The sequence below is a fragment of the Condylura cristata genome, unplaced genomic scaffold, assembly GCF_000260355.1.
Source record: "Condylura cristata isolate star-nosed mole 26May11 unplaced genomic scaffold, ConCri1.0 scaffold00014, whole genome shotgun sequence".
NCBI classification, from domain to species: Eukaryota; Metazoa; Chordata; class Mammalia; order Eulipotyphla; family Talpidae; genus Condylura; species Condylura cristata.
This window is the reverse complement of record NW_004567115.1, coordinates 13,107,152-13,132,164: the sequence shown is the minus strand read 5'-3', so window position 1 is coordinate 13,132,164 and position 25,013 is coordinate 13,107,152. Positions and strand designations below refer to the sequence as shown.

The 25,013-nt window shown below is 44.4% G+C and overlaps 1 protein-coding gene across 1 annotated transcript in view; it reads right to left on the bottom strand.

Moving 5' to 3' along the window:
• The window catches only part of SLCO2A1 (solute carrier organic anion transporter family, member 2A1), an 81,083-nt gene that overhangs the window by 21,070 nt on the left and 35,000 nt on the right, over nt 1-25,013 (bottom strand). Inside the window, exon 3 of the mRNA XM_004682188.2 lies at nt 22,347-22,509. Coding sequence (XP_004682245.1) covers nt 22,347-22,509 — 163 coding nt within the window. The remainder of the gene's footprint in view (nt 1-22,346; nt 22,510-25,013) is intronic.

Sequence of the window (25,013 nt, the reverse complement as noted above, 5' to 3'; positions counted from 1 at the left end):
ATATATATAAAATGGTGTCTCCCCAGCCCCAATCTGGCTTATGACAGCGAAGTCCTTACTCTCGGATGAGCCTGGCATTGCCTTCACACTGGAGGATCTACTGCCTGTGGCATTTAATGTCCTTGCCAACCCTGGACAGCTCCCAAAAAGCACAGAACTTGGGAAGCTCGAAAGACCTGTGAGACCCTCCAGTGGAACCCTTTTATTGTAGATGAGGGCAAAGGTTGCACGCAACAGTGCCAGGCTACCCCACTATGACAGCCCAGACACCCTCAGGTGCTGTGGATACCATGCTGTCTGGGCCCGGGGGGACCTAATCAGGATGAATGGCCACTTCCACACCCTGGTTTTTAATTCACTCCATATGAAGCAGTCAGCATTGTCAGCTCTCCAAGGCCTGAAGGCTTTGAGGGCTGCTTTCCATGAGATCCCTTCCTTTCCACTATTCCAGGCCAGTGGAAGCCACTGAGATCACGGGCCTCAGTGGGTTGTACCCTCTGGGCTCCATGGGTTTGCTCACTCAATCCTAATAAGATCAGCTTAATTCTCACTTCTGCTGCTCCCCAGAGGGTACAGCTTGAACAAGGTGGGGCTTAAATCCCATGGGGAATAAAATGAAGGCTGAGGACTCTATCTGCCCCTCACTTTAGATGCTTTCTGTTACTGATGTGCTCAGGGTTGCTCTGGACAGTGGGGCTGGCTGGGGTCTGTCTTCTTTGTTGTCCCCTCCCCTCCTGAAGATGTCTCCTCCAGCCTGGCCCTAGCATCGCCTGCCCTCTGCTCTGGTGGTTGTAGAACATAATTTTGAAAGCTACTAATGTAGGGAGTCCTGTCCCAGGAAATAAGGGACACCAGATGTGTCATCCAGTTCTGACCTCAGCATTGTGCTGTGGCCGGCGGCTAACACCTCCTCCCTGACCATGGTGACTGTCCCTATATACCTTCCTTCTTCCATTCCACACCCATTATCCCACTTTTCAAGCTAGAATTGGAACAAGAGGTGGCCCAACCACATGATGAAAGGGGAGGCAGCCTCTTAGAATGTGGATGGGGATATAGCATTATTTCTATGGAAAGACACTTGTAGCATCTTGAGAGGTTCAAAAAGTAAACAATAGTTTGGAAAAGATCACAGTCCCTCATTTATAAAACTTATGTGAACTAATTGAATGTGCAAGGAAAAACTCTAGAGGATCCTGAGTCTCTGGTGGTGGGGCTGTGGTGATCTTTGTGGGTATGTATTTGCCTTTGTGTATATTTTAATTTTTCTGTAATAAACATATGGTACATTTGAAATAAAGCAATAACAAAATGTTTTAAATTTTAAGAAGGTTGTCATTAAAAACAGCCCAGTTTAACAATGACTCTCCAAACTTGTTTCTTTTTATGAGCGAGGAAATTAAGTTTGTTCTAGGGTTAAAAAAAAAAGATAGGGCCCTCCCTGGTGACACAGCAGGTTAAAGCACAGCACTAAGAAGTCAACACCAGTTCTGCATGAGTTAGATCCCCACCCTGGAGGTGACCCACATGGCACAGCAGACCTCTCCTGACCTGCCCGCTGCTCCCCTCAGCAGTGTACTTCGCCGATCTGCCTGTTCTGCCCCCCACTCTGTCTCTGGTGAAGCCTTTCACTGCCCCTGCACCTCTGGCTTGTACCCCAGTTCTGTATGCAAAAATAAATAATTTTTTTTAAAAAAAGAAAGATAAATTCTCTTCCAAGATCACCAAACTATAGATACCATTCACATAATTTAGAGCATCACCAGTGGGCCATAAGAAATAGTATCAAAAATACTAACAGCTTCCTAATGAAGTATTCAATAAAAGCACTTAATAGATCCCTCTAGTTGTAATGATCAGTACAACAGAAAGACCTGGCTTCTGACAGAGACACGAGCTTTTGAAACTGCTGAGATGCGTTGTTCCAGGTGGAGTTGTCTAGTTCTTTCTTTGCTTGTTGCTCTGTTCATTTTTCTATGTATTTTCTTCTCCTCTGTTCCTTTAAGGAAGAACAATCATTTCTCTTGCTTTCTTTGTTTCTTAGTCCTTAAGCTGTTTGTTCATGTTATTTTAGAAACCATACTCAAAAAGCTTGTGGATCTGTTTTCCTGCATAAACCATTGCCAGTGCAGCTTCATACAATGAAGGGGCAACTCCCAGCTTCTCCCTGGGAATTAAGGGTTTCAAACTCATATTTAGCACCGTATCTTTTTTTTTCTTCTTTTCAATAGTTTATTTTTCCATCGTTTTGTGCATTTTTCCATCTCAGTTGTAATCCCCATGGGCTTTCCATCACCAAATCACCCATGTGCCATCACCATAGTCTGTGCATTTCCCTCCCCCCACTGTTTTTGATCCCATTTCCCACTCCACCCCTGTAAAATGTCTCTGGTATATAGCTGTTCATCATTATTATTATTATTACTTTCTCGCCTCATCCGTTGTACTCCTGCTATGAGTGAAACCATTCAGTATTTTTTTTTGGTTGCTGAGTAATACTCCACTGTGTATATGTACCACATCTTTTTAATCCAGTCATCCCCTTTTAGGCATTTGGGTTGTTTCCATGTCTTTTGAATTGTAAATAATGCAGCAATAAACATGGGGGAGTTCCCTATCTTTTAAAACTGCCCTATTTTTTTCTAGTTCCTTTGATCCAAAAAAATTGCCCACCTCCCCCTTTTTTCTTCCTGGTCTGGGCCCCACTTCTGCAAAGGTATGGGTCATGCCAGAGCTGCATTTCAGATCTATGTAGCCTTTCTTTGGCTTGTAGAGACTCAAGTTCCAGCACCAGAAATTTATATTTTTAAGTAGTTTAAAAAGAAAAGGAAGAAATTGGCTATGGTCCTACGTACCCATATGAACTTGAGCAAATTTCTAAACCTCACCGTGCTTCATTTCCCTCTGAGGTAGAGGCTGTAAGGTGGCTGGATGGGGTGCATAGGTTCCTGGGGGTCGGTCATTAAGTGGCTGGAAAGCTATGGTCCAGACAGAGGTGCGGGTGGAAAAGTCGAGGCCCTGGGCAATCAGGGGCCTGCCCTCTCACAGGGAGGCCGGGATAGCTCCAAAATGCTCATGCCGTGACTGTAATGTTAGTCTGGAAGCACAGAATGACAGATGCTCCTGCTGAAAAGGAGACCACGGGGGGCCATGCAGCGGGCTCCCCACCCCACTCAGGAATCCCTCTACCCACACTGACCTGTGCCAAAGCACCCAGAAATAGGGGTGTGGTGCTGACACCCATGCAGAGCCCCCCCACTCCCTCCCACACACCCAGGGAACCCTAGGTGCTGTGGGCAGGAAGAACAACAGATGTTGGAAGAATTGGACTGGGAACCTGGAACCCAGGTTCTGGTCCTGAATCTGTGATTCTCTGTGGGTGACCTTGACTTTGAAAGACCTCAGAGGATTTGAGTGAGTCTAAGCACTGAGAGGTGGGAGGCCGCTGCAGGGCAGAGGGGACTCTGGGTGGTCTTTGTTCACTGCTCATCCCTGCCCTCAGCACAGCGGCCACACCACTGGGTGGACTAGCGTTTATGAGCTGTGGGCTGGGCTAGTCGTCAGAAAAAGCGATGGGCAAACACTGCGGCCCATGCCCGCTCAAGAGCAAAGGGCATGTTGAAGACTGAGGCTTCTGCTTGGCCTGGGAAGCATTTAGACTCATGCACAAGCCCCTGACCATGCACAACTGTGCAGTCACTCCAACGAGTCCGTACTCACACGTCTCCGCTTTAAGATTTATTTATTTATGCATACAGAACTGGGGTAACAGGCCAGAGGTGCAGGGGCAGTAAGTGGCTTCACCAGAGACAAAGTGGGGTGCAGAACAGGCAGATCAGTGAAGTGCACTGATGAGGGGAGCAGCGGGCGGGTCAGGAGAGGTCTGCCACGCCATGTGGTCACCAGGCGGGGATCGAACTCATGCGGAAGTGGCTTTAGCTTCTCAGTGCTGTGCTTTAACCTGCTGAGCCACCAGGGAGGGCCTGAGTTCCATTTTTTTTAAGGTCCCATAAGTAAAAGGAATTCTGGCAACTGTTCAAATGGGGGCATCTTTTTAGAAGATTCAGACAAAACTTGGGTATATTTTATATAAAGAAAGGGGCACAATCCGAAGTTCCCTAAGCTGCAGGATGTTGTCCCTTGAAAACGCGAGCTGTCACTGCGTGCGCTCGGGGCCGCCTGTGTGAGGGTGACCCTGCTGCCTGCTGTGCTGTAGGCTGTGGGCGGCAGGGCCAGGTCTGTATTGCACGCGTGGTCACCTGAAAGCAAATGAATGCACTGGCAGGGAAGGAGCTGCCTAGAATTGGCTCCTGCTCCAGGTTCAGTCCACAAAGGGCCACACCCAGGTCTGCGAAAGGAAACGTGTGGGAGGGGCACTAAGTGGGTGTCACTGGGAGAGGGATGAGGGAAAGATTCCTGGAGAAAGTACTCTGAGCTGAGAAGAATCAACAGGTGTAGACAAAAAAAGGAGGGTAGGGAGTGAAAGCTGAAGGAGAGAACAGCATGTGCAGTGGCTTGAAGGTGTGAGCGGCATGGTGCTGTAACACACAATGCAGGTCAGTGTGGACAACAGGCAATTTATCCAGGCTGGAGAGACCAGCCCTGGAGATCCATGTGTCCAGGAAAGGGACCTTGGCTGTATTTAGGGAAAATCCTAGAAGCTTGTTTACTGAGGGTACAGCGCAATGAACACTCTGGAGAGATTTAAGGCCAGTTTTCCTGGTCTGTGTGCCAGGAGTGGAATGGACCCAGTTAGAGACATTTTGAGGGTAAAATGGGTGAAACGCCTGGTGTAAGGGGCAATGTGCTGGCCAGCCCAGGGGAGTGGTGTTTCACTCTCTTATGGGAGAGCAGGGACAGGAGAAACAAAGAGAATCAAGTCTTTCTTCTTTAAAGTTCTTGCTTTTTATTTTGCTGATTCTCATTATTTTGCTAAATTCACATTTCTTGGAACATCGTTGCATTGTTTGCTGGCTTGGTTGGCAAACTGATTTTTTGCGCCCCATTTAATGGTCATCAGAGATGGTAAAAATGTTGACTGGCTTATTAAGTCTTTACAGAGCACACTGGGTAGAATGCCAGCACCATAAAAATCCTCATGAAATTTCAACCTAACGAACAGTCCAGGTGGTAAAACTCTCTCTGGGCATTGTTTAACTGTTATCATTAACTTTTAAAATGTCAGATTACATGTCAGAAATGGCTTTTATTAATAATGTACATTTTAAGGATAACTGATTAGCCCCAATTAAGTCAAAACTGTATTCAACTTGATTCTCAGTCTCCCAATAAACTCTCTCTTCCTTATGCCAACCTTGACTAAGACCAAATCCACCCTGGCACATACTCTGACAACAGCAGTCGGGCTCTCCCTGGTGGTGCAACGGGTTAAAGTACCACATTATGAAGCTCTCCGAAGCTACTGAAGCACGAGTTCAATCCCCGGCCAGGGAGCTGACCCACATGACATGGCAGATCTCTTCTGACCCGCCCGCTGCTCCCCTCAGCAGTGTACTTTCTCAACCTGCCTGTTCTGCTTCCCACTCTGTCTCTGGTGACTGCTCTTACCCACTACTCCTCTGGCCTGTACCCCAGTTCTGTAAGCATAAATAAATAAATCTTAGAAAAAAAAAAAAGACAACAGCAGTCAACACCCCTCAAGTCCCCACCCCTGCCAGCAGAGTACATGGCTTCTTCCACCTGGAAGGACTATACTCAGGAAGCAGCAGCCAGCTGTTCTGGAGGTGGAAGCCCTGGCATCAGGAAGAGCAGGCCATGGCTGCGGGTAGGACCTGCTGCTCCCTTTTTTCAAATGGGGGCCAGTATCTATGTCAGGCAGACTAGTGTGGGCTTCTTGAGAGCTCATTCCTGGGACGCACCCTGCAGTGGGAGGCCCTGGCCAGTTTAATCTGGTGAGAAGGGAGTCCTCTAGAATTTAGACTATTTAGGTTCTTCTCCTCAGGATAAGAGGGCAGGGATAGATGAGTCCAAGGACTGAATGAATGGGGAAAGGACCTTGCATCAGAAGACCCTGGCAGAATTGGGCAGCTCTGTTTTCTCCACCTCATTCTACCTCCCTCTTTCTTGAAGTGAATTCTCCTGCATTTTTCAGGATCTCAGGCCCATGTAAAGGAAGAAGGGGCACCCTCACCCCATTTCCAGGCACTCCAGTAAAGACCTGGTACCTACTTCCTCTGTTAATTTATGGACGCACATGTTAGCTCCCACCTTCCCACCGTGTCAAACCCTGTGGTCAGGTCAGAGAAATGCCTGTCTATTCCAGCCACCACAGACTCCAGAGGCTGCTTGCCCATCCAGGGATGACTGCTTCCATCTTGGAGGGCCCAAGGAAGTGGAGGGGGAAAGTCTATTCATTAGCTGTATGTCAGTCTGTTTCTCATCTTTCCTGAGGCAGACTTCTGGAAGGCTCAAGTTCATCAGAGCGCGTTCTTTTTCCCACAAGACACCAGAGGTTTGGTTTTGCCATTTCATAGGACTGTGAAATGTTAACTAGAAACAGACTAGGAGTTCCCCCCTCCTCCAGATACCCCAGCACCACCCCAACTGCACGTGAGTCAACACTCTGACTCATCCCACAACTTAAAGATGCAGAACTTCAGTCTTAACTTCTGGACCTCCAAGACAAGTTTGGAAAGATAGTGGACTCTGCTGCACCTCAGCATGGGATCTACAAAGATCATGCAGATCTGAGCAGAGCAAGGTCTGGCCACTCGACTGCTCCAGGACACATGTTCCAGGTGTGGCAACTGGAAGGCCATCAAGGATTTTACGAGGGGTCTTGAAACAAAATTACGAAGCTGGGGCTGAGAGAGGAACCCTGAAAGGATCAGGCCACATAGGAAGGCCATGGGAAATGGGCTTTCTTTTGCGGAACCATTCGTAAATCTAGTAGAGGAAACAGTCTTGCCAGGAAACAGGACAGCAGTGAGTTCTTCTAGACATGCTTCTTGGGAATCACTCCAAACCTCTCACTTAGAAGGTGGCATAGCTTGTAGATGAGGAGGACCAAATGAAGAGGAGGTTAGTAAGATCCAAGCCTTAGAAGCAATCCATAAGAGAACAATACAGAAAGGAAGGGGTGCATCTGGAAACAAGGCCAAGGTGCCAAGTCCTTCGGCTACCAGCACCACTGCTGGAACCCCATTCAGAATGTTCCATTCTGAAGGAGCTATTTCCTCATCCTCCTAATTTCAGCTACTCAACAGTTCTTCCGAAAACTCTGGTAACACCCACTGGCAGGCCTAGAACAGGCTGTCCTGAACTCACTCCTGATTTGAGATCTCAAAGTCATTTGTAATTCGGGTCGTTTGCAAATCATACATGATTAAGTTTCCAGTGGAGTTCACAAGCCTTGTTAATCCATAACGCCCTTGTAAAAATTGTGTTCTATTCCAACTAGACTATATACAAGTGAATTATACAATGATTTCTATGAGAATATGCATTCTGAGTTTCATCTTAAGAATCCAGAACATATCCTTCTGCACAAGCAGGAACTAACAGAGTCGGGGTGACCGCCTGGAACGCATCAGAGAGCAGTGGGAGGAATCCCTATTTTGAAGCTATAGAGACTAAATTCAAATCGTGGTCTAATGCTCACTGGTCAGGGGCCTCTCAAAACCGCGGTGCCTTCATTTCCAAAACATATATGTCTACTTTGCAATATTCTTAAGAGGACTAAAGTAATAAGAATATTAAAACCAAGTGTATAGTGATTATAGACCAAGATCATTTTTCATCTAAAGAGAACAGAACCGGAGAAGTTTCAATGGACGAGGAAAATGGCAGAACCCCAGGGATCAGCAACATTGCCAGGGTTTTTGAATAACTTGGAAACTGGCTCCAGAAACTGGAGACAGGATCAGTCTAGTCACCAGCAGTGGAAGGATTGTCATAAAGGAGATGAAGAGTAAGTGTGTTGCTTGAAGGGATTCACTCCTGTACAAGTAAAGGGGCAGGAGGAAGTGGAAGGAGAGGCTTTTTCCTGCTCTGCTTTCCAGACCAGTAGTTCTAAGATAGGCTGGACGCTCCTCCTCACACCACTTTGGCACTAGAGTGGGCTGCAGAAAAAGGTTTATGTGCTGAAGAGGCTGTGGGGTGGGCGAGCAGGGCATGGGGAGGCAGGCCCACTAAGCATGGTGCAACAAGGCCGTTATAGTGCTATGAGGGGCTCTCCCCATGCATCCCTGCCTACCTCCACACACCTTGACCCTGCACTCAAGCCTCCACCCTGAGAAATCACCATTAGGCAAAGGCAGGAGCCATCACCAGACACCGGTTCATCATCCAAGCTATTTCTTAGTGGATAGGAGGGAACAATGATATTCCTGAATAGGCAGGAGGGAGCTCAGAGTCATTTAATTTTAATATTCAAGGAGGTGTGTGCTTCTTTTGCAACCCCTGACTGGATATGCAGTCACAGATTTATTTATGTTCACAGATTTATTCAACAGGGTGATGAGAATCTCTTTAGGGGGAAAAAAAAAAAGCAATCAGCTTAGCTAACATAAGTTCATCAAGAACCACTCATGCCAAACAGACTTCATTTCCTTTGTTAATGGGACTCTGGGATCCGCAGGAAGCCGTAACATGGTGTTACATGACGGGAGGAAGCTTTGACAACATCTGTCCTGATATCCTGGTAGACAAGATTGGGACAGGTGGCTGGACGGTCCTCGGGGAAGAACAGGCCCAAAGTGCTCCCTGGGTAGCGTTACAGCCGGTGTAACCAGCAGCCTGACTGTGCACCACTAACACCGTTGTCACAGACTTAGGTGAAAAAGCTCGGGACAGATGACACATTTGTGATGGACACAAATGACAAGAAGTTGGAGGCATGGCTAAGAAGACAGTCCAGAGGCTGAAAATTCAGAATTAAACCCAAAGCTCTAAGGAGGGGCTGCATCCAAGGAGAATGAAACCACTGGGGTCTTGGTTGGGGCTGCTGTGATGCCAGTAGACAGCAACTTGGGGGGGTCTGTACACGGTCTATTGCCCATAATCTGCAGCTTGTAGAAGAGGAGGGCCAAATGAAGAGGAGGTTGGTAAGATCCAAGCCTCAGAAACAATCCATAAGACAACAATAGAGAAAGGAAGGGGTGTGTATCTGGGAAGCCCAAGATCAGGGTGCCAGCATGTCTGGATTCTGAGGAGTGCCCTCTTCCAGGTGCCACATGACTGTCTCTCCCAGTGCTATTGTCATGTGATGGGAAGAGGGCAAGCTCACTCTCCAGCCTCTTCATATAGGGGCACACCTGTGAGGTGATTTTATCACTCAAAGTTCCCACCTCAAATCTTGAGTTGTCAGAAAAGTCATGATGTATTTTTTCTATTTTCTTTAAAAAATTTTTAAAATTTTATTTATGCGTACAAGAACTGGGATGCAGGATAGAGGTTCAAAGGATAAGAAGATTCATCAGAGACAGAGCAGGGAGCAAACAGGTGGATCTACTGAAACACATTGGCTAGGGGAACATTGGATGAGACAGGAGAGGTCTGCTGCGCCATGTGGGTCATCTCCCTGGCCTGGAATTGAACTTGGTACTGCAGTGACTAGTGATAGTGCTGAGACTTTAACCCCTGCATACGAGGGAGGCCCCTTTTTTTCTGTACAAAAATGTGCCATGATTTTTCCAACAATCCAGTACATTCACTTTGGTCTTGACTTCTCTTGTTGTTTCCCCCCTTTAGATCTCCGAGCCTCATGCTCTCCCTGATGGTGACCAATCCTGAAAAGTCCTTTTGTTCCTGAAAGTCAGAAACTGCCCCTGCTGGTTTCCTGCTTCCTGGTAGGAAACACACTGTCTCCATGGCCTGGTGCAGTTAGTGGTAGAATTAGTGGTCTCAACAATACCAAGCCCAGTCAAAAGAGCAGAAAACTTTTCCCTGTGTCATCTGGGGTCCCTGGGGGGGGCTCAGGCCTCTGGCAGGATAGATCAATGGTCTCTTCATCCACATTTCCTAGCAGGACTGTACCCTATCTCTATGGGGCTGTTTCTCACTCCCTAACATTTTTTTCTTGGGATGTTCAAAGTCTTCCTTTTTTTCATTAAGAAGACCCTCCCGCTGCTATAGGTGTGCCAAATCACATGGTCTGCCAGCTGTCCTGGAGAAACATTCTTCCTGGGGGGGCAGGATGCAGCTTGCTACTAAGGCCCCAACCTGAAGTAGGCCTGCTACTCCAGTCTCATTCCTGAGCAAGCTATGACTACACATACCTCAGGGGCCTGATGTGTTTGTTGAGGAAGCCATACCCACCTCCCACTAGGGCCTGTGCTGGAGACCCAGGAGAACAGGGATCATGCCAGTCAAAGTGGGGTTGTACTTACCCACAAATCAGATGTTTAAAGAGTTGACTGGGAGTCAACTACATTTGTAGCAACAGACCAGGACTTCAGAAAGGCCCTTGGTGCCACTGTCGTGGAGACAACCAGTTCTCCTGTGTCATCCCTGCTCCTTCGCTGGCCCTACCCTCATATTCAAAGAAGTTCTACTGTTTTCTATCATTTCTCCATGTTGGTTTCTATTCTTTCTTACACTATGCATTTAAAAAATGTTCCACATTAAATCTCATTAGGTTTTGTTCTGCTAATCTGTTTGGGGCTATTTTTCTCTCAATTGACTTAATAACACCCATGTGTTTTGTGATTCCCCACAGCCCCTGCTGTTTTCTCTTCCTTTCAGGTTAAACAGATCCAACTGGCCAAGTTGTACAATTCCCAACCCAACCATCCCTCCTCTCCCCTTCCCTCCCCTCTCCTCACTTTTCCCTCTCACATACATCCCCATCGACACAAACCACACCCACCCACCCACTCACCCACACACACACACACATACAGATTCCCCTTCTCATACCTCTTCACCCCTGCCTTCCCATCTCCACATACATCCTCCTCCTCTCCACACCTCTTCACCTCCTCAATACACTCAACTTTCCTGCACTTTCCCTCAAGCACACACTTAACCACAACTATCCCACAAACACACTCACACTTCCCTGTACAAGATGTGCCCTTCACTTTGCTCCACAGTGAGCACATCCGTTTCATACCACAGGTAGGTGTTCACATCCCGAGCTCAAGTCCACAAGCAGTTCCCACAGAGGAAGGGTCCTGCATGGCTCACATGGTTTAGTGAAAGATTCTGCTCCTCAAGGAGGGGGAGGCTGCCTCCAGTTCTCCACTGAGGAAGTGCAGTGGTCACTCAGGAGCCCCAGGCTCCCCTCCCTGTGCTGCCTAACACCCCCCTTCCAAGCACCCTCGGCATGTGTGAGCACAGGAGCGGGACAGGCAACTTCCTGAATAAAAGTCTAGAAAATGATTCTTCCTTTCTTTTCTTGACTGTTCCAACAATCCAACCCAACACACCCCTCTTTTGTCCTACAGGAAGCCCCCTGAGGATGTGCATCTATTGTCTGTGTGGGGACAGAATTCTCTCTGGTCTTGGCATGGGAGTCTTCGCAGGTTACGCTTAGTCCTTACTGAACACTGGTTTCCAAAGACTTGACTCTAATCTTTTGGAAGAACTGGTCTCACGTTGGCCTGTTTCCCATCTACCAAAACCTCTCCGTGCCTTCCAGAAGTGGTCTTAGAGGCTTTGGCTGGGTAGCTAGTCTTTTCTCTGAAGGCGCCAGGGCACATTTCCGGACCCCACTGACATTTAGAAAATCTAAACATTCATAAATGTCTACATGGCCTTTTTAAAATCGGCAATTAGTTGTTAAAGGTCTCTGTGATTCCCACAATGTTCAACCCCCCTTTAATTTTCTTTCCTAAAACACATAGTTATTCTCCATTTCCCATGTTCATTTCTGGAGCAGCTTTTTGCCAAGGGAAGAAATCAGCAATCAACACATGATAATAGGTCTGGGGGCCATTACTTATGAGTAACAGATTTCCAACTCCACAGCAAGGGTCGGCAAGGAGAAATTCACTGAACAGTGTGTGTTCCAGGCACTCTCCCTAAACCACTTCATTTAAATTTTCTTCTCAGAGCACTCTAAAGTGAAGGAACTATTCCTATTTTACAGGTTGGGAAACTGAGCTTTAGAAAAGTGAAGCAGTCATTTGTCTAAAGAGACTTGGCAAGGAAATGACAGAGCTAGAATTTGAATTTTGAAGTCTATGCTCTCCTCACACTAGGCTACTGCAACCCGAGGAACCCTGGGAACAGAGCAGAATCGCAGCTTCTACTTCCCAGACCCTCACACATAAGGGTGCAGGAGGATTAGCTGAGAGAGGAGCTAGAGAATGGAGGTGAGGACTAGAGGCAAAGTGTATTCACATGTCCCCAGGTCAATAGCCATGAGTTTCAAGCTTGGCTGACCCCAAGAAACGGTGGCTCTTCACTTGGGACCTGAGTTTGTTAACATAAGACATATGTTGTCCTCACCGCTGCCGGTCACAACAGTCACCACTTAAAGTGGTGGATACGCCAGCCATTTGGCATATCCTTAGCGTGCATCGTTTGGGCCCTGGCAACCCCGCAACAAAGGGTCCATCTTGCTTGAGGAGGGACTGAGATGTAGGGTTTCAGAGGAAGTGGCCCAAAAGTCACGAAGTCTCACAGTCCACCTTTGAACTGCAGAAGATGATTCAGACTCATGAAATCACTGAGGCCAGTGCATTTAACAAAATGCATTTGTTCCTTACAACCTTGCATAATTCAAAATTAAAGTTCCCAGAGGAATACATTTAATAGAGGAGCTGCATTTCTGTTTCCCCATATTACCAAGGCTGTATGAACATTTTTATTTGTACACAATTAGCATAACACACACCCATGCTGCACTGACACCCACACCTAGAGCCTACATGATGCCCAGGGCAAAGTCCTCCTTATCCCACTCCTGGCACCAGGAAGGTTGCTGAGCCCCTGAGCACTCAGCTGTGTCTCTGCTCCAGCCAGAGTGAGACTGCTGGGACTATTGTCGCAATTAAAATTCACACAAATAATGAGCAACAGCAATGAAAAAGATCCATTTCCTGGCCAGTAATCCCCTGCAGACCTGAAAGACAAGCTGTGGCCCCTCTCCCAGTCCCGTGGCAATGTGTTTCATGGATTCATGGGAGGTTGAATGCAAGCCAAAGGACCATCCCTAACAAGAAGCAGAGTGACTGCTCCCCGAGGTCCTCTGGTCTCCAACCACGCTGTCTGGTGGCTGTGCTGTGGGAAGCAAATACCACTGGGGTAAGACCCAGGCTGTGGGGAGCCAACCCACTAGGCTAAGGAGGCCACAGCGTGTGGTGCATGGCAGGATGCCCTCCGTTGGCCTGGTCCCAGTGCCCCAGGCTCCCTTGCTGATTTCATTAGCTCAGTTTTCCTGCTAACATGGACCTTGGATCTCGAGAAACAACAATGAGGTAGGTGTGACTACACGGCTTTCTGAGAGGGTGAAGGCAACTTCAGATTCTCCTTCAGTGCTGGTCTTAAGCCCCTTGTCTAAATCAATGGGAGAGGCACATGGCAGGGCCCTGAGGCTGGGTCTGTCTTCATCCTGTGCCTCCTTGATTCAAGACTCAGCCAGTGCTTAAATAGCCCAACTAGATTCAAGGCCATAATGCATTTATGAATAATAACCAGTTAACTGGTGATTGATAGAGAGGTGGGGAAAAGATTCCCATGGCTAGAACAGAGCAGACACTCTATCATTGGAGATTATTCCTGCTCCATTCTTTTTCCAGTCCAGCCACCTATCCATCCCCATTGTAGGTCTCATAATCTATGATAAAATCCCTTCCGTGAATTTAAGTGATTCATCTCTTGAGCTTGACCTGCACTTTGATGTTCCAAAAAGCATGAAATTTAAGCAAACAGGAATCGAGTATACCCTTGGGCATCCTGGGTGGCTCATTCATCCTCTGACAGATTTACCACCAATCCCATGAACCAAGCAAGAGCATGTACAGACTGGGCCTTTAACAGCTGCTCAAAACAAAACCACTGCTACTTCCCATATCCCTGAAACAAGTTCAAAGTTATCTAAGCCAATAAATTATCATAAAATTCGCTTCAAGGTTAATTCAAAGTTTACTGGAATGTCAAGTAAGTGTAAAAACATAATCATGTTGTAGGGTTACTTTCTAACCCAGACCGCACAAAATTTCCACAGGGAGAAAAAAAAAAATCCCTTTACAAAGGATCCATCATAAATAAACAGACACAACACATTGGTAAGATTTGAGCTAATAGAAAAATCTGGGGTAGGGGGTGGCAGGGAAAAGCTATAAAGGAAATATACTTAAAATAATTAGAGACCAAATATAAAGTAGAAATCATAGAGAACTATTTAAAAAAAAAAAAACAAGAAAATAGGGCAGATAGATTTGTTCTAGAAATTAGCAAAAGTATATATAGTTATCACAATTTACAATGTGAAGGATGCATTGGAAATGAGAGAAATAGAGCTTGAGAGAGACTACATGAACAGAAAGACATACTTGAGAAAATCACCTAGGGTACAGCAAGATTAAGTCCTAAAAACCTCAAGAATGAAGTTAACAGATGAAGATGAGAGAAATGAAAACATCCAATATATATTTAAAAAACATTCTGGGAGGACCAGACAAGATAGGGGCATAATAAAAGGCACATATTTGGAAAATTTGGAGAGATTTTCATCATTTAAGGAAAGTTTAATCTCAAAAGAAATAATATATTAAACTTCCTAAAAGCTAAGTAAAACTAAGCCTATACTCAGATACATTATGTTGGGCATGCATAAGAATAAAGAAAAGAGAAAATCTTAATCACAATTAGAAATAAAAACCAGAATACCTAAAGAGAAGTGACAATTATAATGGTGAAATTTTAATGCCATCAAGAGAAGCCAGAAGACATGTATGCTATCTCCCAAGTGCTAAGAGAGGGTAACTGAATTTAAAATCCTGCTTGTAACCAAATTATAATTCAAAATAAATGGTCAAATTAAGACATTTTTTAGAGATAGACTTAGAGATTTTTCTCATTCATGAGCCCACTTGGAAACAGGGTTAAAAATGCAAGAAGTAATGTTGAACAAAGAAACCAGTAAACATGTAGGTAAATATAAATAAGCACCAGCTTATTTGTAAATAATAATGGTTACATGCTAATAACCACAGGTGGAAAGTTAAAGGCAGGTGCAACTAAATTAATTAACAATAACATGGAAAACAGAAGACTGTGGAGTTTAAAACATAAAGGACCCTTATTTTGTTCTATTGAAGAGCAGAGGCTTTCATCAACTTTAGAGATATTTAACTCATTAGTCAATGTTAGAATATACAGGTAATGATGAAGCAAACTATGTTCATGGAGTGGCACTCAACTTAGAAAACATGTCAATTACCGACAAATTTAATGTAATTTTAATGAAAATTCCAGAAGAATTTTTTTTTTTTTTAGCTATAACCAAATCTGTATGACATCTATGGCTATGTACAGAGAAGCTCATTTTAAAATTTATATGGAAAAGCAAATGAATAAGATAGATAAAGATTTTAAAAAGGAAAATAAGTGTGGAAGAATCACTCAACCCAGTTTTAAGAATTATAAAGCTTTCAAGACATGGTAATACTAGAAAAGGAATAGACACATATATCAATAGAACAGAAGAAAAAGTCTAGAAACATACATGTATAAATATGGCCAGTTGACTTTTGATAATTGTACAAAAACAACTTAAGGACAAAAGAGAGTCTTTTTGATAAATGAAACCCTTTAACATCCAAGTACAAAAAAAAAAAAGCCTATTTAAAAACTAAAAATAAATCATAGATATAAACATAAATGCAACATTATAAACTTTTAGGAAAACATATAGGAAAAGAATTTCCTGGCCTAGAGTTAGGTAAAGAATTCTTAAAGATGGTAACAAAAACATGATCCATTAAAGACAAAAAAAAAGAAAAATTAGTTATTGTCCAAATTAAAAACTATTGATTTGTAGCTGATACTGGTAATGTAAAGGATGGAGTTTGTCAAGATGGCAGCAGAGTGAAGACACCTAACTCACCTCCTCCACACATTCACAACCAAATTGCACCCTTGAAAGGGTACTATTTCTTTCAAGATAAATGGATGACTAGTGCAGACATCAAGAGTGCAATGGGTTGGAAAAACTGTCATTAAACTGGGCTTAGAGGGTACTGGGGCTTCACACCCCTTTGAGGGAGGGGCAGCTGCCATTTGGAGCCTCTTGGCTGTTGTTAACTCCAGGGCACAGGCAGGCCCTCATCTGGAGTTTAAAACCAGGGGCTATATTTGGGAAGAACTATACAAATTTAGTGGCAGGACCGAGTGTGCGCACCTGGAGAACCATGGGAATAAGGGCGCAGACTGGGGCAGCTGGAGCCTGAACCAGCAGGGTGAACCAGATGGGGTCACCTGTGCTTTATCTCTTTATAAAAGGGTTATATTTTGCAGACTATGAAACCATCTGCCTTACCCCAATTCAGTCAAACCAGATAACAAAAGAATGTCCCCATTACTAACATTTGTAGCAACTGGACCTACACAATGGCAGAGTATTCAATCTTGAAAAGCAGAGAGAACAATTCCTGGCTTGTGACCTTGTCTCAGCTGTAGTCTCATCAAGTGTTACAACAATTGCTCAACCATAGAACTGAGGTTGAGACCAGCATGAGACAATTCAAAACATTTTGACATGGAGTTGGCTTAGGGAGAGGGGTCACTGTGGCTCCTCACCAGACAACTTGGGTATAGCACTTCACTACAGGTGTCCTTGCAGTGCCAACTGTCCCTATCCACACCTATTGTCTGTTTCTGGCACCAGTTTCTTCGCCATCGGAACAGGTGCCAAGGTGTCAGTCTATGAACTAATAGAAACCTAACAATTATGGTGAAGAACTTTTGATTGGGCCCTCCCTGGTGGCACAATGGGTTAGGATGCAGCACTGCAAACGAGCCGCAGCCACCTCAGTGTGAGTTCGATCCCCGCCCTGGAGGTGACCCACCTGGCACAGCAGACCTCTCCTGACCCGGCCGCTGCTCCCCTCAGCAGTGTACTTTGTCGATCTGCCTGTTCTGCTCCCCACTCTGTCTCTGGTGAAGCCTCTCACCGCCCCTGCACCTCTGGCCTGTACCCCAGTTTTGTATGCATAAATAAATAAATCTTCAAAAAAAAAAAAGAACTTTGATTATACCCAGCTCCTTGTAAGAGGAGTCTGAAACTAATTTATCAAGTCAAGAGGAAGAAACTCCCTACTACAGTCTCTGAAAACAAAATAAATAGATAAATAAAGAGACAGAAGAACATACTGTGATGGCTAGAACAGTGACAACGAAACACCTCAAAACAAGTATCAAGTATCAGGATCAGGAAAACTGTGGAATTTGCCTGGGGGTAGTTTAAAGTAACAGTTATAACCATACTAGTCAAATTGAGAAAAACAATGGAAGATGAAAACCAGGAACACAATCAAGAAGAAAATTTGAGAGTGTTACAAATAGAACTCATGGTTCTAAAAAAAATCCTATAACCAAATAAAAAATACGATAGAAGGCTGTACTTGTACACAAACACAAGTAATTGAGTCAGCAAGTCTGATGCACAATAGCTGAAAACACACAAATATTAGTAGAGCAACAAAGAGAAAGAAGAATAAAGATAAATAAAATAGTGTAAGAGCCCATTGGGATAACTTAAAGAGAAGTAACATCTGTATTATGGGGGTTCCAGAAGGAGAAAAGTAAGAAACAGAAAGGCATAGGTTTGTATTTTAAAAAATAATTGCTGAGAACCAACTCAACTTGGGAAATGAACTGTGATCCAAGCGGGGCAAAGCATTCCAAACAAAATAATAGCAGATGGACATAGATTAAGACACATTATAATTAAGCTTTGAAAGACAAACAAGGAAAATATTAAAAACATCCAAGAGAGAAGAGTAACCTTCTTTCTAAGGGAACACCTATTATACTGACCGTGGACTTACCCTGGGAATCTTCCAGCAGGAAGAGAATGGCAGGAGATAATTTAAATTACTTGAAGAAAAAGAAGTTCGGCCCTCTCCAGTAGCACAACAGGTTAGGACACATCACTGCAAGCGAGCTGCAGCCCCTTCAGTGTGAGTTTGATCGCTGGCCCTGGAGGCGACCCAAATGGCACAGCTGACCTCTCCTGTCTTGCCCACTGCTCCCCTCAGCAGTGCACTTCATCCATCTGCCTCTTCTGCTCCCCACTCTGTCTCTGGTGAATCCTCTCACCGCCCTGCACCTCTAGACTGTACTCCAGTTCTGTATGCATAAATAAATAAGTCTTTAAAAAAGAAAAAGAAGTCCATCCTAGAATACTTCAGTTTGCAAAATGATCATTCAAGACATACGGAAGAATAAGGACTTTCAATGAAAAGCAAAAATTAAGGGTATCATTACCAACTGGACATGAAAGAACTACTAAAAGGGCTATACTAAAGCAACAAGAAAACAACAAAACAAAAATCTAGAGATATCAGACACCTAAATTATACAACAAGGAAGAGGAAAAGAGTGGAAACCCGGCCCAGCAGCATCAGTGTCATTTCTGCAATGACAGATATGCTGACATCCACTCTCTCTGGAAGGCAAAGTCCTGGGTCCAAAATCTGTGGCTGGCATTCGAAGCTGGCAAAGGTGAAGACGAGAGAACTTGCCGTCAAACTTAAGCTAAGTGTATGCTATTGCATCTTCTGCACATAAAACTAATAAAAGTTGTCCTTTTGTGTAAAATAAAACCCATATATCACAAATCTACAGTCCATGGAACAGTTTATGGTGGCAAAGTGAATCTTTCCCTTTAATATCAAGAATAGGGCAAGGATGCCCGCTGTTACATCTTTTTATTTTATTTTTAAATTTATTTATTTGTGCATACAAGAACTGGGGTACAGGCCAGAGGTGATGGGGGGCAGGTGGTAAGAGGATTCACCAGAGACAGGGTAGGGAGCAGAACAGACAGATTGACTGAAATACACTACTGAGGGGAACAGCGCAGAGACAGGAGAGGTCTGCTGCACTGTATGGGTCAGCTCCCTGGCCGGGAATGGAACTCGTGCTGCAGTGGCTAGGGATAGCTTCATAGAGCTGGGACTTAACCCCTTGCATCAATAGGGAGGCCCAACACACTGTTACTTCTGTTTAATTGTTAGAGATTTTAGCTTAAGCTAAATCCGGATGGGAAAAGAAGAAGTAAAGCTATCATTGTTCAATATAATATGACATGATGTATTATGAGCTGGTATAATATAGAATACAGCAAAGTGGAAGTTTACAAAATCAATATATAAAAATCTATTGCATTTTGAACATAAATAATAACAGAAGAAAAATTAGGAAAATAATCCCATTCACAATCACATCAAAAAGAATCAGATACCTAGGAATTAAGCTGACCAATGAAGTGGAAGACTTGTACAATGAAAAGTATGAGATGTTCTAAAAGATACACATTGTGAGATAGAAAACATTCTGTGTTCATGATTGTCATAAATACAATCAAAATGATTATTCCATGAAAAGTGATGTATAAATGCAATGCAATCCCCTTTAAAATACCAACACTATTCTTCACAGAATAGAAAAACAAATGTTATAAGTTCTATGGAGTAATAAAATGCATTCAATAACTAAAGCATCCTGAGGGAAAAAGAAGTGCAACAGAAGCATCATGTCAACTGACTTTATACTATAAATAACAGTTATTAAAACAATATGGTCTTGAAGGGCCCTCCCTGGTGGCGCAGCAGATTAAAGCACAGCATTAAGAAGTTAAAGCCACTTCAGCCCCGGAGGTGAACCACATGGTGCGGCAGACCTCTCCTGACCCACCTGCTGCTCCCCTCAGCAGTGTACTTTGTTGATCTGCCTGTTCTGCTCCCCACTCTGTCTCTGGTGAATCCTCTCACTGCCCCTGCAACTCTGACCTGTACCCCAGTTCTGTATGCATAAATTAAAAAAATCTTTTAAAAATTATATGGTTTTGAAATAAAAATAGACACAGGGCTCAGTGGAACAAAACAGGAAGTCCAGAAAAAACCCCACATGCATATTGGTGCCCAATTCATAATATAGGACCCACTACCACGCAATGGAGAAAGCAGAGTCTCTTCAACAAATGGTGCTGGGAAACTGAACAGGCACATGTAGAAAGCGAAGTTGGATTGTTCTCTAACTCCATGCACAACATAAATTCAAGATGGATTAGAGACTAAAGCCTTTATATGTAGAAAATATATTGGCACATTTCATGACATCAATCATAAAGATATTTTTGGAGATTCAACTCCTACAACAAAGAAAATAAAAGCAAAAAAAAAAACTAACAATTAGAATTACCTTAAATTGAAAAGCTTTTATACAATGAAAGAAAATATAAGTAGGTTTAAGAGAGCTTAGTGAGTAGGAGAAAATTCACACATTATGCAACCAACAAAGGGTTAATATCTAAACTATATAAAAGCTTATTCAATTTAACAATAAAAACACCCCCCAAGCCCAGTTGCTAAGTGGATAGACAATTCACCCAGGAAATATCGAGAAGCCAATAGACACATGCAAAACCATTCATCATCACATTCAGTGAAAAAAATGAAGGCAAAACCACACAGTGAGATACCATCTCCCACATCCCACATCTAAGAATGACACATGTTAAAAAGTTCCTCAACAAATGCCAGAGAAGATGCAGAGAAAGAAGAGCCCTGTGATAATGTAGTTGGGAAAGGAACACTAGTGCAACCATTTTAGAAAATGATCTAGGTCTATCTTTAAAAAAGTAAAAATGGAAATAGATACCTGATGACCCAGAGGTATTATTCTTGCATTTATCTGAAGAATATGGGCCCACCAACACACAAAAAATTATATGGTCTACAATATTTACTGTAGAATCATTTTACAAGGCTATGGGAACAATCTAAGTGCCCAATGATAGAAAACCAAATCAAGAAGATATGGCATAGATACACAGCGCATTAGTATTTAGTCTCAAGGAAAAGTGTTGTCATTTATAACAATTTACAAAGATGAACACGTTGTGGCTAACTGGACAAAGCAAAATGCTTCTGAAAACTGTTGGTCATTAATAAGCAAAGTTAACTTTCTAAATTAAGGGGAGGTTGATGGAGAAAGGATCAAAATGGTATAAGGGATGATGGGAGTGGAGGAAGAATGTGAAAGATAGACGGAAGAAGTTATTTACAAATCTCATATCCAATATGTAACTTGTATCCAAAACTTACAAAGAACACTCAGATTCCAAGTAAGAAAGCATGGGGCCCCCAGGGGTTGAAGGACAGCACTGGCTGTCCAAAGAAGAAAACAATTGCACCACACTCTGAATGTAATTCATTCCACTGAATTGTATCACTTTTGATAAAGGAGATGCAGGTGACACCCAGATGGTTAAAATGGCAAATATTTTACCACCATTAAAAAAGAATGTGACGCAGTAAACCATTGAATTGTACACATAAATGGCTCAACTAACAGTACGTGAACTGTCGCCAGAGAGCTAGTCAAAGGAAAAGTGAAAGGAAAACTGGAAAATCTTAGTGAGCAGTCTATATGTGTCATTTTACTTTCTTTACTTTTGGCATAATTCAAAAGTTTTCATATTAACAAAATCATTTTTAAAGAAAATGGCGCTCTTACAGGGCAGCTCAGTATAATTTAATTCTGCATTTATGAACTATGGAAGCTCTCATATCTTTCACCCTGCTACATGGAGTAGTACTGAGAATGAGTCACAGAGGAGCTATTTGGCTAAGAATCAAGTGACCCGAGGCTGTCTCTCCCTAACGGACTAGTGTCCTTGGGAAGTCTGAACATCTGATGCTAAGTCCTCATCTTTGACCTTTTCTCTCCCCTGCAATGTGTGAGCACTGCAATGTAGAGCGTGTCAGATGAGTGTACAAGTGTCATGATGTGATAAACACATGTGAAACCTGGAGAAAATGCACAGGGCGCATAACACGACGACTTTGACCATCTTCCCACACATGTGCTTGCATGTGTCCCCACGTTTGCATCATGGATTATCCCTGGCATGAAGCACAGGGACCCATGGAATCAGAAGGGGGAGATAAGCCACCAGCTGCACATCCCTTTCTCAGCAAGCTAGAGCTGGAATAATAAAGCTCCACAGCTCGACATAATTCTGCATGTTCTGACTTTCAAATGTGTTCTGTGGAAAACCAAAACAATAGAAGCCAAGGAAACTTTTTTTTGCCGGCAAGGAGCAAACAGCCCAAAGTAGTATCCATTGCCCCAGGAGCATCTGCAACATTGTTGTGGGGTGCCCACCCCCTCTTGTCCCCTTGGAGCAGGGGCTGCAGGCAACTTACCCACGCCGGCCAGGGTGTACTGGTAGGGCTCGGAGAGAAAGTGTGGGAGGGTGAGGACAAAAGCACCCAAAGCCAAGAGGAGGCCCCCAATGCCGATCAGCCTCGGACGGTGCACCCGGCTGCCAAAGTAGCTGACGAAGATGATGAGGATGGCGTTACTGATCTGTGCAGAGAGCAGAGGGGTCGAATGAGGTCAGAGACTCTACGCTTCCCATCCGCAGAGGAGAGCTGAGGGAACCGTGTCCAGAGAGGCAGGAGGCTGCCCTGTGTCAACTGGGGCCCACACGGAGCTGTAGCGTCTGCCTTGACCCAGAGGGCCTCTTGGTGGGCCTGGCCCACGAAGTTTCAGAAAGTCTCTGAAACAAGGGAAGTATCTAGAGAACATGAAAAGTTCCCAGAGTCAGTCCGCTTAGCCCAAACCTTCTGGAACAAAGTGCAAGGAATTCTCTGCTCCGGGCTGGTCTCTAGAAGCAGCACCCTGTTTCCTAACTAAACTCCCTGGGGACTCTGACGTGGCAGTCAGAATCACCCTCGCAGCATGCATTATCTCATGGCATCATGCTACAGCTTCTGGCACAGAAGACAAAACGGGCTCAGAATTTCAAGCAGCTTGTGTAGGTCTTCAAGGTGGGAGGTGATTAGATTTGGGATTGCTTGGAATTTCCTCCCTGTAAAATGTCTCATCTAAAAAGATCTATTGCCTCTTGGAGGGAGGGTTTCTGCCCCAACAGCTCCGCTACTAAACTGCCCCTGGTCCTCCCTGGGCCTGCTTCCACTTCCATCAAATGAGGGATCAGGGCTTGATCAAACCTAAATCCCTTCTTGGCACTTAGCAGTGCTTCTGGAAGGTGTACACTCTTCTCTCACCCAGAGCCAGCGAAGGGTCTTACATGGGAAAATCACTGCTGGCAGGACTTCTGACCACGTTTCTATTGAGGAAACGATCTTTGTCCCAATGTAAGCTCACTGCGCTAGCAGCAGCCCGGAATGTCAGCACTCACAGCCTACACCCACCCACTCACAGACTCCTGATGGGAAAACATGTGCCCTGTCTCAGGAAATAGGGGTTGGAGTCTTGGTACGGGCCTCCTGCTGAGAACACCAACACCATTGCCAAATCCACTGGTCAGTTTTCAATTCTTTCTTGGTCTCTTAGTAATAATGTTTAACTCAGCCGATCATTTGCTTCTTCCTGAGTTTCTTTTGCTGAGTTTCTATGCCTTGCCTCCTGGTTGGCTTCTCCAAGCTGCTCCTTCCCAGTCTCCTTGACTGGGCTACACTCGTCTGCCTGTACTCTCACCTCTCAGAGTTCTGTCCTGCACCTCTGCCCTTGTCACGGTGAGCTCTTTCTGTCTCATGGCTTTACGTGTTCTGTATGTGCTTCTAATCCCCACATCCCGGGTCTCGCTCCTTATCCTCCCCACCAAGGTTCCTCCTCATCTCAGGAAATGGCACCTCTATCCTTCCATGGCTCAAGCAAAATGTCTGAGCTTGCCCTGTGATTGCTCCTTCACACCCACACCCAACCATCTGCAACCCTGTTAGCTGTATCTCCAATAGCCACCCGGGGGGCTGATGGAGTCTCACCACCTCCACCCGCACCAACCTGGTCGAAGCCACCAACATACCTACCTCTGAATTGCTGCAGTCTCCTCCAGACCTCCTTCCTCCACGCTAGCCTCACCATATTCTCACTCTTCTCCAACCAGGAGTCAGAGCTGTCTGGCTAGAAATCAGACCAAGGTCTCTGCTCAAACCAAGATCATAAAGGCAATTCTCCATGGGTCCGAGACGCCTGCCCACCTTCCCTTTGTTCTCGCTCTCCTGCTCCCCTCTCTCCATGCCAGCTACTTTGTCTCCAGCTGCTCTTTGAACACAGCACCAAGTGCTCACCCAGAGCCTCTGTACTTGCTTCTCCGTGTGTCTCGTGTATGCAGGCACTCCCTTCTCGTCTCTCCTACTGTAGGTCTCTGCTCATTAAGTTTGAACCATCTCATTGAGACTATTTCTGAGGGGCCTCCCTGGTGGCACAGGGGTTAGGTCTCAAACTATTGCTAGCCACTGCAGCACGAGTTCGATCCCCAGCAGGACAGCTGACCCACACGGTGCAGCAGACCTCTCCTGTTTTGCCCGCTGCTCCCCTCAGCAGTTGGTTTCAGTCAATCTGCCTGTTCTGCTCCCCATTCTGTCTATGGTGAATCCGCTCTCCTCTCCGCACCTCTGACCTGTACCCCAGTTCTTGAATGCATAAATAAGTTCTTTTTTTTTTTAAAAAAAAAGACTATTTCTGAAAGAAAAGTACTTTTTAAAATGTAACATATTTATAACAACAAATACTAATTAAATGAAAATATATTTAAGTATGACCTATAACTTAAATTTATTTAAATCTATATATAATTTGGATATATCAACACCTTATGAATAGACATTTTACATTTATACTTTATAATAATACATAGTTACTATATGATAAAATAGAAATCCACTTAGGATATACATAATATTTATTAATTTAATAAATGAAGTTATTTAAAATATAATCACCACTACCTTCCAAGATTTCATAGCATTTATTATATGTGTTTGTGTGTGTACATGTGATTTTTTTTTCTTCTAAACATGAAGCTGTTTTGGCTGAGGAGAGAAGGGCCTCAGTTCCTCAGC